At 36.5% G+C, this 17,917-nt stretch overlaps 1 protein-coding gene across 1 annotated transcript in view; it reads left to right on the top strand.

The window, feature by feature from the left end:
• LOC150088074 (putative carbonic anhydrase-like protein 2) overlaps positions 1 to 17,917 on the top strand; it is a 277,372-nt gene that overhangs the window by 130,544 nt on the left and 128,911 nt on the right. The window contains exon 5 of the mRNA XM_090370006.1: positions 13,807 to 14,001. Within this exon, the coding sequence (XP_090226132.1) occupies positions 13,807 to 14,001 (195 nt within the window). The remainder of the gene's footprint in view (positions 1 to 13,806; positions 14,002 to 17,917) is intronic.

The raw sequence follows: 17,917 nt of genomic DNA, 5'->3' as shown, positions 1-17,917 counted from the left end.
AATCGACCGAAGGATACATGCTGTTATAGATACAATATACTGACTCCTGGTAGCCTTAGTTTTTTTGGCGTTTAACACACGCAGAGCGTGCGTTCCCACATCCCATTAAAAACCATATGGAATATTTTAATGATAAAATAACTAAACCCTACCAGAGGACATATTTTGACAGGAAAATTGCTTTCGCAGAACATCATTTCTCTTATGCGCAAGACTATAATTAACTATATCAAATGAATTTTTTTTTTGTTTAAAAATGCTTGACCTCAGCTGGCGAAAGAGTCGGGTAAAATTTTAACAAAAAACGAAACTGGTTACCTGGAGCTTCATAAGAACAGAGCAGTGACAGATATTAACGCTTTAGGCCTCTGGCAGAGCCTTAGAGATTTCTTTGTTTCTGACAGTCTGGATTACATTGTGAAAATCTAATAAGAGCATTGACAAGACAGGAGACTTTAGGTAATTCGCGAAAATGAAGTCTGTTAAATGTAGCCCCATTAAAGGCGTACGAACGAACATTGTATTTACTGACACAAGCCGGATCCATTTTCCCCGCTAATTAGATTCTTTCAAAGTTATCTTTCAGTCCCCCAACACTCCCCCACACTCCCGCTTCTCTGTCTCCGTAACGCGTTGAGCTTTAGCGGTACGGAGGACAAACCAATATTGACTTGGACAGGTCCCTATATTATTGTAACAGTGGTGGATGAAAGCAGAGCTTCTTGAAGACCAAAAAAAAAAGAAAGAAAAAAGCATCTGATGGACATTATCGGATATTCTCTGGAGTGCAGCCATTAAGGATGTAAGATGGTATTCAGTAAACATGTTCTGGGGTGTCATTGAAAAATGGCAGTAATGCGAGTATTATGAAGGTGCACTGCGAATGTCGCAACATGTTTATTTGCCACTGCTGGCTATGGAAAGTTTTCACATTGACAGGATTTCATCGTGGTGAACACTGTAAAAGCAGATCTTGTTACTTTTATAAGTATAGTGTTTCTATATTACAGTTTAGTTTCTTGGCTAGATTTTTAAAAAGAATCTAAGAATTTACTTAAGAAAAGATGGTGTTGTCTTTGTTTTCTCTTTTTGGACGCATTTTAAAGAGTTAAGAAATCTTGATAATGGATTGATACATGAGGAATTATGGATAAAATGACACGGCACTTATTCCACAGCATTTAATTTCGTTCTACCACTTAGCTGTAGTGCACGGATAAAGCAACTCATGTATCTCTTTGGTTTATTTTGTTCCTGCTAAAAATAAACTATTATTTTTTTACTAATCATTCAGGAAAAATGAAAGTTAGTTGCGATAACCAAGTTGGAATACCGTATTTGTATATAAGATGAATATATACAGTGCCGCAGAAAAGTAACAACAGTGAATTGTAAAAATATATATTAACGCGAGTATTGCTTCGGGAGAGGGCCCTAGTGAATCATAGAAGCGTGGGCTTGGCAGTCTGGCTAACTCAAATCAATTGGCCTTAAGTTGTTGTTTCGGTATGCACGTTCTTTGTGCATCGTGTCTAACGTCGCGGTCAATAACCAAAGAAGGAATAGTGGATCAACATCTAGCTTTCTGTAAAGCTGGGGATATGTCCCACTGAATCACACGAAATGTTACGAACAGCTTATGGGGATGATGTTCTTTCCCGAGCACAAATATTTCGATGGTCTAAGCGTTTTAAAGAGGATAGAGAGGTAATTTAGCAGACGTTCCTAGAAGCGAGCGGCCAAAAATGACCTGTAGGTCATTTTTGGTCGCTCAGATTGGTGGACAGATTGCGCAATTTACTAGCAACCGATCGCCGATGAACACTGAGAATGCCAGCAAGTGAGTTAAATGGGAATAAGGAATCGATAAGGCCGATAATTACCACAGACTTGGAAAAAGGGGAAAAAATGCGAAGTTTGTTCCACACTGTTTGGCTGATGAAGAAAAACTTAGACGATTGGATGCGTGCAGCTTGCAAAGATTTTGCTCAAACAGCTAATAGTGAACATGATTTCCTAAACAGCATTTATTACTGGGGATGAGAGTTAGTGCTTCCAGTATGATTCTGATACCAAAAGAAAGTGCAGAATGGCGATCAAAAAGCTCACCAAGACTCCAAAAGATTAATTCCATAAATTGCGTATTAAAACCATGCTGATTGCATTATTCAATGACAAAGGGATAATCCATAAAGAACTCGTTCTAGAACGACAGAAATATCAGCGATTACTGGTTAGAACTATTGAAATGTTTGTTGGCGAGAATCAAGCTCGTGTGGCCAGATTTGGAACAGTCTGTTAAATCACATTGCGCCTTCTCACACAGCGATCAACGTAGGAATGTTTCTGGCTCACAAGCAGGTTGCAGTTACTCTCTTGATTTGGCTCCAACGGATTTTTTCCGTTTTCCAGTTGCCCAAGTTGAAATTGAGATTAAATTTACGCCGGTTTTAATGAACGTGACAAAAAAAATAAATACCACCACACTAGGCGAGTTTTCTAAGTCTTTCCAAAGCTTCTAAACGCTGCAACAAGTGTATTTGGTCCCTTGACGGACTATTTTGAGGGAATTGATTAAGAAATTAATTTTCCTTATCCATATTTTGCTTTATTTCAATTCAGTCTCATTACTGTTTTTTTTTAATTGTTTTTGCCGAATTGTGTATGTATAAGAATCCCGTTAAAAGAAGGATATGTTCAGTTATAAAAACTAATGAATACACAAATCAAATTTTTAACTGATATTTACATTTGCTTTACTTTTATCCTTTGTTTTTTTTCAATTTCACATAATATGCCATCAATGGTTAAAATAACATAGGTACACCCGGTTAGGATAAGACAGTTCTTAAAACTTATTCACTTACAACTATGTGGGCGACGTGATCGAAATTGTGGGTTCTGTTAAAACCTTGATGCATTTATACGTTAACTTCTGTATTCAGTTTAAAGTAAAGTAATTTTTGCCCTGGTCTCAATTTCATCCAATATCAAGCAACTGTGTTGCTTGATATTGGATGAAATTGAGACCAGTTCTTATCAGAAAGATCAGTTATTGATATTGAGACCAGTTCTTACCAGAAAGATCAGTTCTTAAGCAAGACCAGTTCTTATCAGAAAAAAGAAACGTATTTACATTTCCAAATGATTTTAATTAATTCATCGGAGCTCATAAAACTTTCTTTACCGATTAAGAAACAATTAAATAGTTCTACTTCCCTCCCCGGCTTCCTCTTCAAAATCGCTGGTGATATATCAAAATAAGGGATGTCATATGTCAGTCATGTGTCACAATCACTAGTGAAACCTTCAACGTGCCAATGCTCTTATGAATATTCACAGAAATATTTAATTATAATCAGCGCCAATCAACGTCTCATTGGATGAGAATTGCAACTGGAGGACTTCAAATGAACTGATAATTTTCGGTTCAGTTCTGAAAATAAACAATGTTCATTGAGAAATTGAGCTTAGAAAATATCAACGGTTTTATTGGCTTTTACCAAGCCTAAATAATTAACTTTTGGTGCTTTTTTTTAAACAGTTCGGTAAAATATTGACTTATTAATCCGTTTTCTGAAATAAAACTTGTAGCTCAATACTAAATGTCTTTAAAATAAACCGTAAAAGAGAAGCGAGACTATGAAGAAATGATTTTTCCCTAGTGTATCATCCCCGCAACGAAACCACACCTTCGTATGGAATTGGCTGTCATTTATCCCCATCCATACATCTGGAGGAAGGAACACACCCTTGGCCGGCTATCGTAATCTCATTTAATGTTTAATTTTCAGCAGAGCCTTATATTCTCCATCCCAACCACACCACCACTACTGTGAAATACGTTTATCAGCTTCGGCAGGTTTCTATAAGAGATAAGTACAGCAATGCTATGTCACACGGTGTAAAATAGCAATGAAAAAATTAGCGCAGATAACAGAGATTGCCATATGAAGAAGGAATTGCATAAAAGTCACATATATCTTTGGCAGTTAAATGGCGTGTCAAGACAAGACCGTGTTGGAAAGTAATGAATCGTCCAGAGATTTGTCGGGTGTGACAAGTACACATTTACTTAGATTAAAGTACTTACTCCTTTCAAATAAACTTCGTTTCTCCAGGCAAAACTTACTCCCAAAGGAAGGCTTATGCAGTACAAAAAACACGAGTCCTAACTTTCAATATATTTCATTAGTCTTTATAATGGAATATATTCCAATGCTGCCCATCGGAATAAGCCTCTGAATCTTGACTTGCCTCGGTGAGCCAGACCAGGGAATTTGTATACCATAGCGCAGGATTTTGTCAAGTAGATATTTTGAAAACTTAAGTCCACTCGGTAAAAAGCTGCTGCTTCCAATAACCAAACACAACAGAGCAATATACTTCAAACAGGCTTTTTTGCATGGACTGAAATTTTTAAATAGATATTATTTATTATGGACCGTTTCCTAACAACCGAATAAGGACTTATGCAATCACCACTATTGTATATGCATTTATCCATCAATAACAATAGATGGTTGTTATGCATAAACACCAACAAAATATAAAAACAAGAATTGTTCTACTAAAAAGTTCGTGCTTTGCAGAAACAGATTAGAAACGAGAAGAAAGTTTTCCCGTGGTATCTTGTTGAAGGCTGAGCAGCTAAAGAGAGAAAGAATTGCCCGTAAAACTAATGGCTGTGGGTATCTAGGGATCGTGTCTCACCTGTTGTAATTAGTGAGTATACGGGCTGGTCTGATGCAAACACATTTTTCACTTTTGTTGGAATCCCTGACAAGATCACCTTAGGGATTCGAACACCGAATTAAATGTTCTTTCCACAGAATGTTGTCTCTAAGAGTTATTACGTCTGTGTTAAATTAAGTGTAGCAGAAATTACGCGTGTTCTTCATGGTACAAAGATAAGTGTTAATATTTATTTGTTTTGATAAGGCAACCTGACGAATATTTAGCCAAAAAATCAAATGTTTAAAAGAAAATAATACTTTCTTGGTTTATAAATTATTTCTTGCGATGACCCCAACTTGATTGATGTTTGTTTGTGTTTGTTTTTTGGTTTTTAGGAGCATTAGCAACTAAGGCCATATTGCTCCGGGATATGCGGTGGTCATTCCCTGACCTTTCCGCATCCTCCGTATTTGGTGGTGACGGGCTCGAACCCCGGTTTAATCAAGAAGCGTGTGCTAAGCACTGCTGCTCCTTCCCACCTGGCTACGGAGGCGCCAACTTGATTGAGGATTTGAAGTTAAAATAATCGTGTTGACATAGAATTCCTGTAGCTGTACCTAGAAGTTGGTTTTTTTAGAAGAAGAAAATCTTTATTGTACAGTAAAGATACAATAATGTGCCCGCCACAGCCAGGAGGCCAGGGGCTTTTGTCAGATTAATTGTCTTTGAGATACGAATTTTCTCTTTTTCTAGTTTTGAGAGGTAATTTGTTCATCGCCTATTGAAGGGAAATTTAATTTTTCTTTTTGAATGCATTTCGCATCTTCGGAAAGCTGGTATGTAGGCTGCTATTGCTCCAGAAAAAGTTTCACCTAATACACAGAGTCTTTTTACAGTCTTCTGAGATACAGTTATGCTTTCTAGATCCATTTAATTTCTAAATTGAGAGAGCTTGACTCTTAGCTTTCCACTTTTGGAGTGAATCATCAAAATAGTTAGAGATGGATAGGTTTTTTGTGTCCAGTTTACTGAAGTATTATCGTTCCGGTGATAAAGTTTTTTCCTTAGTTTTCTGGGATACGTCTAGCAGCGAAATTAGTATGTGAGCATTTCATGTTATATTCTTTTTTCGTCCTGGGAGATCTGTCTTTTTTTCTTCAGGTTACCAGGCTCGCCTCATGAAAGCAAGAGTGGCGCTATTTGGTGACCCAACAGAAGAAAAGAGGATTAGCTAAAAGTAACATAAAAATATTACGTGAAATAAAGTGACTTTCCTTTTAGGTTATACTTATATGATCAGCTTTAATTTTGACACTCAAGGGGAAACTAGGAAGGAACATATTTACCGTTGAGCATACTAGATAATCACTATGAAAAGACGTTGTGGTCACCAATATCGCTTGAGCACGAGGGTCAGATATTGCTCCAGATGTAGGAACAGTTCCACGGCTGGACAGATTTGTGATTTATAACGAGTTAGCAGCTTCTTAGAAGAAAAATAACGCAAAGGGCGAAAGAGAAAGCAATATTTGTGATACGATTATGTCCAGAAAAGCTAGACGTCAGGGCAAATCATAGTAGAGAGACATGTTCATGGGTAGAAATTTGAGTATCTTTGAAGATTTTCATACGGATCATCGAATTTTTTTTTACATGCAATGAGACAGGGTTTAGGTTTATAAGGATTGAAGTTATCCATGTGCTCCTAGTCTCGCTGGACAATGTCTTAGAAATCAACGTTTGAGAAACCTAGTGGACATTCGGGCAGTTATAGTTGTTTGTGTCGAGTTCACTGGATTTTTTTTGAGGAGGGAGGTGGGTAGCTTGAAGCAATGACATCTGTGGTCATAATGTGCTAGTTCTTTTAAGACATTAGAGTGATCTTTATCGTTTATTACGAATATATCTGTATAATTGGGCATTAACACAGCGGTTTGCATGTTGGACTGGCTGAAAATTCTGAAAACTCACGGAGCATTCCTATGCCTCCCAGCTGAAGTCCTCAACTACAGCCAGGATTAAAAAGGCCATTAAACATTCCTTCATTTCCGACGAGATGCGAACCCAGATCTCTCCTCTACACACGAGTGAAAAATGGAGAACTCGCTCATCACGGAGGATATTTATACTAGATCTACCACACAAACTTTGTCAATAGAAAGTGCGGCCTTTTGAACTATCAGAAAAAAAATAACACATTTCAAGTCAGCGTAAGAAGGCCACTGACATACAGAAGAAAAAGAGCAAGCACAAGGACAGTACACCGGGGAGTTCAATGCCAAAGAATCTATCATTGCTCCTAGTGAGTGGGCAGAGAGTAAACTAACAACCCAATTACAACAGTCAAAAGACTACTGCATTGATATCGTTATCTGTTAACTAAAGACAAAGAACAACAAATTGTACTTATTTATATGCAATAAATTACAACAGTTCTTGAAGTGTATAAAGGCTAGCAAGCATGTTTAAAGTAGGGCAGGACAGAAGAAACTGTACGAATACCTGCGAAATCCTGATCTCATTTAATAAATAAAAAAAACGAGTGCTCACAGGGATATGAATAACGGAAGAATGTTGAATAGACAATGTGTCAGACAATAGAGATTCTAATCACAGTAGAGAGAAGTTGGTTTTTGACCTGGAAATAGCAGTGAGGAACAAGAAAAATATCACTGGTCAAGATATTTTTTTACCTACTGCAGAGTTAAAGAGAAAATGTAAGGAAACTGAGTGTATACGATGTAAAATAACTGGAATAAGTATTGTAACCCAAATTGGGTTATTGTGTCTTAAATTAGTTCATTTGTACTCGACTTCATTCAGAGCAGAATAAATGTAGGTTGTACGTTGGTGCATTAGACGGCAACTCAGCTTAATGCTAATAATAAGAATACTTTATTCTATGTACAATTATTTATGTACAGTAATATTATTTGGCATATAGTGCAAGGAAGCCACAGGCGTTTGCTGCACTAGCAAAAAAAAAAAAAAAAAAACCACCAACTAAATAAGAAAATACAAATTATATTGTTTCCTCCTCGTATAGGTCACTATCCAGTGGACCCTTTGAATTTATTCAAACTGCCAGACTCAAACTACCTGCGAGCGCAACTTGTTCCAGCAATCAACGACTCGCTGGCTAAAAGAAAACTTCCTACAATCCAATTTAAACCTCAATCCCTATAATTTGTATTTATGGCCCATAGCGCTGGAATTCTTTATAACAGCGAAAATTCCGACGTCATTTTACTAATCCCTCTCAGTGCCTTATAAACCTCAATAAGTTCACTGAGGTGACTGGTTGCCAAATTCTGTAGCCCACATAATCGAAGTCTTTCCTCATACGGTCGTCCTTCTGCTGATATCACCATGCAAGTTGCTCGTCTTTGGACCCTTTCAAGAAGCTCAATGTCTTTTTTCAGAGGTCTCTTGAACACAGTATTCAAAATGTGGTCTTATAATTGCCTTATACAGTGGGACTATGATCTCTTCATCACTACAGGATAACATTGGATAAATCATCGGTAGAACACCATGGGCTTTCCTCGCTGCCCGTTTACACCTTACAGAAAAATTCATATCCGCCCGTATCGTAACTCCCAGATCGCTTTCTTTCTCTACTGTTTTTAATTCAACTCCACCAAGTGTATAAATTATTCTGAATTTGCTCTTCCCCAAATGTAAGATCTTGCATTTTTCTGCATTACAACTTAACGGCCAATTTTCTGACCATTCCTGAAGCCTATTCAAGTCATCCTGAAGAAGCGCTGCTTGGCACTAATCATTAACGACTCTACCAATCTTTTCGTCATCTGCAAATTTGGACATCACGCCTTCTGTCCTTCTTAAGTGATTTATGAAAATGAGAAACAACAGTGGTCCATGGACCAATCCTTGAAGGACTCCACTCCTGAGGTTACACCATTCTGAAGAATATCCATTAATCAAAATCCTCTACCTTCTGCAGAGGGTTTTGCAGCCACTCAGTAATCCATTTTAGAATCTTACCAGTAACCCCAACCTGTTCAAGCTTATACAGTAACCTCTAATGAGGGATGGAGTCAAATTCCTTGCTAAAACACAAATAAACTATGTCGAAATTGTTCTCTAAACCTGCTCATGAGTAACTGTGTCAAAATAGCTTACTAAGTTAATTAAACATGATTTTCCCTTAACAAAACCGTATTGTGTGTCCTTCAGAATGACATGTCTATGTAAATATCTCTGGATTGCACTTTGGATTATTGCCTATAAGATTTTTCCTCCCACAGAAGTCTGTAATTACCAATTTCACTCTTAGAAGCGTCTTTATCTATTGATGATACGTTGACACTTCTCCAATCCAAAGGAATTGCCCCCCCGAGTCCAAAAATGCCCTTATAATTACCCTCAATGGTTGAATACACTCCTTGGCGGTCTCCCTCAAAACTATCGTGTATATGCCATCAACCCCGGGAGTCTTACTTGCCTTTATGCTCAAAAGGTTTTGTAATAAACAATCATCTATAGAAATCATTACAAAAAACCGTCTGTTATGTGAGTAAGAGAGAAAATAGTTCAAGTATATCTACGAAGCAGTGAAAGAGGAGGTGAATACATGTTTAAAGAATGTAACACTCAACATTTAGGCAATTTTAGTTATAACTAAGCGGTTGGCAACTATTATACTCGAATACGCAAATGAATGTATAAACCCCACCCCGCATATATTATTAGCATGATGGACGTGCCTCCATCTATCAACGAACAACACTAAAATCGCATAATTTGCATGCTCCTTTAAGATCGAGTACCAATCACCTTTGCTAAACAAGTTATTTTGAAAATGTGAGTTAAGTCATATCCAATTTGTAAATACAGGCATACTTCGGCACAAACTAGTAGCTTTCATCGTGTTCTTTCTTTTTTCATTAATAAAAGATATTTTTCGGGTTATTTTTAAATATAATTGTGGTATTTATGCGAAGTTACATTACTAAGTTAAAGTAGAATCCCAAAGTTTCAATGGAGCTTCTCAAGTAGCATCACAAATGTAATTTTAATTTTGTATTTCGATAAATTATGGAGATGATACGTCTCTTGTCATTTCTCGAAGAAGAATATAAATCATTCATACCTATTCTGAGCTTTCAGGATCATGTACACCGGCACTATGCTCTGGAAGATGTTTTTCCTTCTACCCATATTATATTCAACAATTCTGTCACCCGTCAGAGTATCGCATTGAAAACTGTGTAACTGTGGAGATCGATGTGTTGTTCTCTTTCACCGGATATTCTATAGATATTCAGAGGTGTGATTGATAGCACCAAATGGTTGTACATTTGTCACGTATCTTTCCATTTTCTGCAAGTAATTCACCTTCGTGATTGACTCCGCTGTTACTGTGAATATGTGGTGAGTTTTATTTTATTTTTTTAACGTCTTCTCGGTAACTTGATTGATGCCACTGTTACTGCAGACATCACATGTTTTTTTAGACTATTTTTTCAAGGATATTTGACTGTTTAAGGTACTGGGCTGTAGGATGTTTCTTATATAAAGAAATGGTTGCTGTGTTTCTGGAAAATTGTCCGCTTTTCGTTTCAAGAGGTTGCTCAGTTATTTTTCAATCTGGCAAAAGAATAAACTATATTACGAATACATAGGTCAATATACACGTCTGAAGTCAGGTGATCAACAAGACAAACAAATCCCTGGTCATGTGGACTGCACTGCAATAACTGTAGAAATTTACTGAGCTGATCAAAGCGAACAAAGATGACATACGCAGTGTACAAGCGCAATGATGCAGTAGCTTCATTACACAAATCGGTATGGTCCATATTGAAATTCAAATTATTTAATGGCACCACAGCTTGTCGCTTATATCTGAGTATATGCTGTCTATAAAAGTTTGTGTTCCGCAGAGCAGATGTGCTTGTTCTGCGGGCTGAAAATAAAATATAACTGGTAAATATCAAAGTTCAGAGGGCAGACGTTTCAAAGTCCTTTCAGATTAAAAAAAAAAAAAGGTAAACTGCATCCATTATCAATCCACTGCAGGATGGAAGCCTCCTCAACAATTCATGTTGAAGGAAATGGACCATAATCTTCCACACTGGGCCAGTGCGGGTTAATAATAAAATAAATGTTTCTTTTTCTGAGTGGCCCATAGACGTAAGTCGAACTCCACCTTGAGGTATTCTTGATGAATGTGGGTTGGCAGATCGACCGTATTTACTCGAGAACTTTTCATGACGATTGAACGCATTACAATAAGTTGTAGTGGTATAAATGTACCTGCTGCCTAGAAACAATAACGAGAAGGAAGTCGTTGTCAACAGTGGTTAGAGGAGAGTTTCCCCCTGCTTATCGCTTAGATTATGGAGATGTTGACGAATAGTCCATTCTATTCTGGATGATTGATCGATCCATCGATTAGATACAGGCATAGATCCACTACCACCACTGCTCACCAAATTTGAGATATGTTCACACTAAACTTGACACTGTCGATATAAACGAGCACAAGATTGTTTGTTTGTTATTTGGTTTTTAGGAGCATTAGCAACTAAGGCCATATTGCTCCGGGATATGCGGTGGTCATTCCTTGACATTTCCGCATCCTCCATATTTGGTGGTGACGGGCTCGAACCCCGGTCTAATCAAGAAGCGTGTGCTACGCACTGCTGCTCCTGCCCACCTGGCTACGGAGGCGCCTTACTGAAGACACGTCGGCGGCCAACGTTATGTTGATAACACCATGAGATGCGTTTCTGTCACTCATGCGGTCCTTTCTATTCCAACAAGGTAATGCCTGCTTATATGTCGCCCATATTCCGACAGCATCACTAGGATATCGACCTGTTCTCTGGCTACAGGATCTGATCTGTCTCTAGCACGTATTCTTACCTTCATATTTCAAGCAATGCAGGCTGTTACTCAATGCACATCATAGACATGCTTTTCGTTTTTAAATCTTACTTAATCTAACATTTGAAGTAAAGATTAGTAAAATTTTAATCTAGTTTAATTAAGTAAGATTACGTCGCCTTAGCTGGTTTCGATAAATAATTACGAACTGGACAACGACCTTGAAGAACTTCAATATTATCACAGATCTGAATGGATTTTATTGGCGCATTAGCAACTAAGGCTATAATGCGTCACAGATCTGAATAACTACGTTTAAAAATATGACATTCCTATAAAAACGCGAGATATACAGAGTGAAGATAAACATGTCACTCACGAGAAGTGTAATAGATGACAAGCTGAGCGAGAACCAATCATACACATGAAGCCCAGTGACGTAAAATAGATTACTTGGAGAAAGTAGGAGCACACAATCACCGATGCTCCATTTTTATCCATTGTCATAGACTCGTCAACTGTAGAGGATATTGTGTGCCTGTCCTTTCCCACACTTCTCTTTTCATAGCAGCTCGAAAGCAGTTTGTGATTCAGGCCTTGCGTTTTATTTTTTAGTGTCTTCACTGTGTTATGTTTGTAATTTCAGCCATTTTGTAAAATAGAAAAAAAAAAAAAATAATCAATTCGATTTTCTAAAGCAAAAGAGAAGAAGGTTTTCATTGAACGAGTCTGGATTTTACACTGAAAAATATACCAGCATATTTTTCATATAAAAACATCATGAAGCATGCTGATGAAATGCTTCGAGCTTTATCTATACGAATAAATAAAAATAAGACATCTCCTGAGAGATACCCAATGTCTTTAAACTAAAAAGGAGAAAATTTCTGGACCAATACTCCTTTTAATATCCTCCTCATCCCCATCTCGATCCTCTTTGAAAGGTCAATGGTCGAATGAAATAATGGCTTACGGCTTGTTAACTATTAAATGTAGATCTGTCAGAAAATAATAAATTGCAGTAGTCTCTGAAGTTCTCTCCTCCCCCCCCCCGACATTTTGTTACCGTAGAGAATAGCAAATAGTCGACAAGATTGATAGGGAGTTTGACATTCTTCACGCAGTAATACTTATAATTGGGGATTACTTGGGAGATGCTATGGAAGAAAAATCAAGAACTATAATGGAATTACTAATAATCTGGAGACATTCTTGCAAAAATTAGGTAAAAATCTGTTCGCTTTTCCAAATACCTGACTTAGTGATGATCCTTGTTCATATCTTCCGAATCTATTCTTCGGACGTATGATGGAATGAACTCCATTAAAGGCCTCCATAATGACTTAGCAAATGATCACTGAGAATAATGATCCATGCTGCTTCCAGTGACTGTGCGTCACATTATTTCTGAATAATGAGGGGAACTTTTTTTTTTTTATTTATTCTTCCATATTGATTACAATTCTTCACTTGTGTACACGATAATTATCAAACAAGAAATATCACTTCATAACTATAATTTGCTTTTTCTCGCAACACGAAGTACTTAAGGAGGCGCAAGTGAGCCTAATTTATTGTCTGAGACGCTATAATTAGGTTAACTGGACTCGGGATATTTTGTGCAAAAGATAAACGTATTGCTAATCAATAATTAATTTGCCTTTGAACAGCAGATTTTAAATTTACTCCGTTCCGAAGGGTTTGAAAATTAGCTTTTCATACTGAAAGGAATAAAAAAAAAGATAAGTCTACGATTAGTCTCTAGAAACCTTCTATTGATGTTTAAAAGTACTAGTGTTCAGCCGTTTTTCGTGTGCTTCTAATTGTTATAATTAAATTTAAGGAGTTTGTCGTTGTCCCTGATGTTAAAGCGATCTGTAGCGTAAAACGGATTTCGAAAACAAAGCATGTACAAATTAAGCAATTTTAGTCTTTTGCAGATGATAATAGCAGATAAAAGGTTTGCCGTTTTCAATTTTTTATACGTATGTTTAAACAATTATACAACAATGGGAACTGTTGATTACTTGTCCGCGTGCATGCTTAAACAATTAAATTGTTGGATGGAAATTGTTACTACTCAGTACCTCGCTGGGCAACAATTGTTGAATGCTGTATTCGTTGCATTGTGACGTCTGCAACATCGAAAGCTTCTGTTAACATTTTTAATCGAAATCTATTGACATTTTTAACGCCTGCAGAAGAATAAAATGATCTAAAATAATCGCAGAAGAATAAAATGATCTAACAGATTAATTTTTGCTTTAATTTCAGATCAATGGAATTATTAGCAACACAGGACACGGAATTGTGTTTAGAGCAACGCCTAAAAATTACGCAGAATACGTAAACATCACTGGAGGTCCTTTGTCATATCGATATCGTTTTCAGGAGATTCACATACACTTTGCTCGGAATGATGATAAGGGGTCCGAACACACTATAGCAGGAAATCATTTTCCTGCCGAGGTAAGTAGCTTTAACTTTTTTTTTTTTTTTTTCTCCATATGCCATCAGGTTGCTTGATACAAATAGGTGACTAGAAGTGCTCAACTGACGTCAGTGTGCTCTGCTTGCAGCTGTTGTAAATGGGTAATACCCTCACCCAGGCAGGCGATCTCTATGCATGTATTCATCAACACCACATTTGCTACGAAAACAAAAATTAAAGTTGAATACGTTTAAAAAAATATAAAAAATTATTAAACAGAGATATTCATGATTTATTAGCTTAGGGAGGATGGTGCATGTTATTTGATTAGTCTGGTGAATTGATTGCATCAGTAATACTACCTCACCGGCCCCTAATTTAGCCATAAGTGCAGACTCATTGGTATTATATGCCTCGCACTAGCAACATAAACTTACCGTATCGCATTGCGGAACAAAATCTTTATTTTTATTACACATAAACAAAGTGGAACTCTTTTGTAGTGCAGGTTATCTGTATATAAACCGTTTCGGTTTAAAGAAAAATGTTTACCGTGGTTTTGCTGAAAGATAAAAGGATTTACGATGGACAGCTGTACGTTGAATTGTTCTGCTATAAAGAAAATGGGCCTAGCCTGGCGAATTTCTATGTAAATGCACTGTTATACCTTCTAAGATATGTTAATGCAGACAGGTTACATAAAAAAAGAAGAAAGAAATCACCGATTTTCTTTAAATCAACATTGTTATTTCTACTGACCTGACTATTCGCCTAAACAGTACGCCATCTATATACGTTTAAAAGGATGTTTTATGACCGATTTTAATAGAAAGACTCTGTATAATAAAACATTTCAAAGCACTCGTAAAGTACAACCAGATATAAATTGCATTGAGCTGTTGTAAAAAAGTTTTGATGTATGAAAGGAAATCATTAAAGAGGTGTTTATTTTGTTAACTGCAGTCCGATAAGATTTGTTGATTTTTGTTAGAAAGAATATGACTCGAGTAAGTAAGAAACAAAAGTACTTTGGCCACAATTATAATGGAATTCAGCGTGGAAAACATGAACGCAATGTAAAATATTTTGTAGTTATCTTCTCGCAATTTGGTCAACTTGACTTTCTTTTTTTCGGTTTAGATTTTCCATTTAAATATTTCGGATTCACCGCATCTTTCGAATTATGAGATCCTTCGCGATGTTTACGTTTTCTTCAATGGCTTCCAGGTCCACCCAGTAGCCACACTTAGATACGGCAGAGCGAGCGAGCAATTTTAATAATTCCAAACATTCCAGCTATGACGACTTTATGTATATTTAGCCTGCGGACACCACATAATCCTCTTTTCATTACACGATACACGTGGTGAGAGGATATTGTGCCACTTTTGGTCTTTTTCCTCAAGTGTCTGATTTATACTACCTTACAGTTCAATCTCTGCATGTTCTAGCGAGCTTCAAATTTTTTCGAAAAATTGTTTTTATAAAATTATTTGCTTTAACCTTAAAAAAAAGCGTTTAAGTTAAAATATTTACCCATTTCACTGATGCGAAAGCACAAAATGCTTTTTTTAACAAATGCTCAAAAAAGGTGATTTCAATCTTTTCCAACTTCAATCATCAAAAAGATGAATCTGGTCAATGAAGCGAGGAAGTTTTATGGACCTTTTTCACAACGTGGCTGAGTTAGTCGGTCTCATACGAGGGCAGCATGGTTTATTCTCCCGAAACTTGGATTTCTCGTCCAGCAAACCGACCACAGAATACACTCAATTTAAAGACAAACTATTTAGATAGTATGAATCAGAGCTGTAATACTCAATATGTTCTACGTTGATAATAATATTAGTAAATTAATAAGAGGAGTTTACCTCAATATAGTACGTGGAACACTTCCGTATGATACCCTCCAGAAATTAAAACGGAAAAAACGAAAAAATCGACAACTTACCGGTCCATTAAAGTAAAATATAAATAATTAAATAATCAATTTAACACAATTCAAAATCAATTCAAAACAATTAAAATTCAAATTAACGCAATTAAAAGAATAACGAAAATATTCAAAACGATCTTCCTTCCTGAAGCTGACAATGCTTTTCGACCGACTGTCGTGATCACAGGAATGAAAATCACCGAATCAGGCTAAACCTGCAACTTAAATAGTGATTATGTGTCTTCGCGCATGCGCGTAAAGGTCCACGCATCGGAGATCAAATATGGCCGCCGAACATTAACAGAATTCTCGTGTAATTTAATTTCAATGGTTTCTGCAATTAATAGTCGCGTATAATTACGTTGAACGTTAAGTATTTTGGCCTCGTTAAATAAAAAAGTATGTTTTTCGTTAATGGCATGAAAGGCTAATTCTGACGCTGCTGAACGAGAAGCACGAACTGAGGCTTCGTGTTGATTTACACGAATATTAAGAGAAAACCGCGTCGAACCCTGATAAGACGAGTCGCAATCACCGCAAGAAATGTTGTATACTAGATCATTAATTTGTGTTGCGAACGCGGAAAGAACCGAGCGATTGTTCAGTATAGTGTGTAACTTCCGTATAGGCCTAGCTATAATTTTAAATTCGGTATCTTTAAAGAATCTGTTAAGCTGTTTGTGCCACTGTTCAACGTATGGGACAGAAATAAAGTATTTTTTGATATTACTATTGTTGATTGGTGCAGTATTTTGTATCCTATCCTTAGCTTGTACCCTAATTCGATTTATTGTGTTAATGGGATAACCCCTGTTCAAGAATCTGCTAGTTAATATTTGTATTTCTGAGTCCAAAGCAGAATCCGTCGTTGAATATTTATAGGCATTTAGAAATTGATTAAAGATAATCGATCTTTTGTAGGTGAACGGGTGGTAGCTATTATAATGTAGAAGCATACCGGTGTTTGTGGGTTTTCGATAGATGCTAAATTGTATTTTGTTCGAGTCCCGGGTAAGCGTGAAATTTAGAAAGTTTAATGATTTTGTATCCGTATCTTCCCTTTCCAATGTAAATTTGAGTCTAGAATGAATATTATTAAACGAATGTAAAATGTCTTGGATAGTACTACTATCGGTAATAACTAGAACATCGTCTAAATACCTCCCATAGTATGTGATACGGGGACGAAAAGGTGTCAAATGTATCTGCTCAATCGTTGAGAGATAGATCTCTGACATTAAGCCACTCAGGCTCAAACCCATTGGTAATCCAAAAATTTGTTTGTACACCTTGTCTCGAAAGGTGATGTAGTTAGCTTCAACTAATAGTTTAATTAAGTGAAAAATTTCCTTAATAGGCAGCTTCGTATAATTAATCGGTGTCGAGTTTTTATTTAACATATCCCAAATAATATCTAATGTGTATTCAACGTTTACATTCGTATATAATGAGGTAACATCTAATGAGAATAAATTGTCATTGTCGCCGAGTCTACAGTCTTTAAGATTATTAAATAATGTATCGTAATTCTTAATCCCAAATTGTATAACCTGTCTAAAAGGTTTTATAATGTTATATACATATGTGGCTAAGGCTGAAAATGCCGAGTTCCTGTAGGAAACAATAGGTCGAATCGGAAATCCAGGCTTGTGTAATTTTACCTGACCAAAAAGTGCAGGAATATTGTATGTTCTGGACTTCAATTCCTTCAACTGAACCATAGTAATGTAGTCGTTTTTACGATATGTGGTTAACGTTTTATTGTATTGATTTACCAAATTGGTAAACAGTGTCGGGTCCACTTCACGATAAGTGGAGGTATCAGACACAACTGAATCTAACTTATTAATATAATCATGTTTATCTAGTATTACCACTGTGTCTCCTTTATCTGCCCTCTGTATAATAATGTCCTTATTTTCTCGAAGTTCTCGTAAAGCTGAACTGTCATGTGTATTCAATTTAGGAAGTCGCGTTTCTTTTATGTTATTCACTACTTGGTTAACTTGTTGAATAAA

The sequence above is a fragment of the Mastigoproctus giganteus genome, chromosome 3 (genome assembly GCF_048544385.1).
Source record: "Mastigoproctus giganteus isolate SK-2022 chromosome 3, ASM4854438v1, whole genome shotgun sequence".
Lineage (NCBI taxonomy): Eukaryota > Metazoa > Arthropoda > Arachnida > Uropygi > Thelyphonidae > Mastigoproctus > Mastigoproctus giganteus.
The sequence above is the reverse complement of the archived record's forward strand: the minus strand, read 5'-3'. Positions and strand labels throughout refer to the sequence as shown.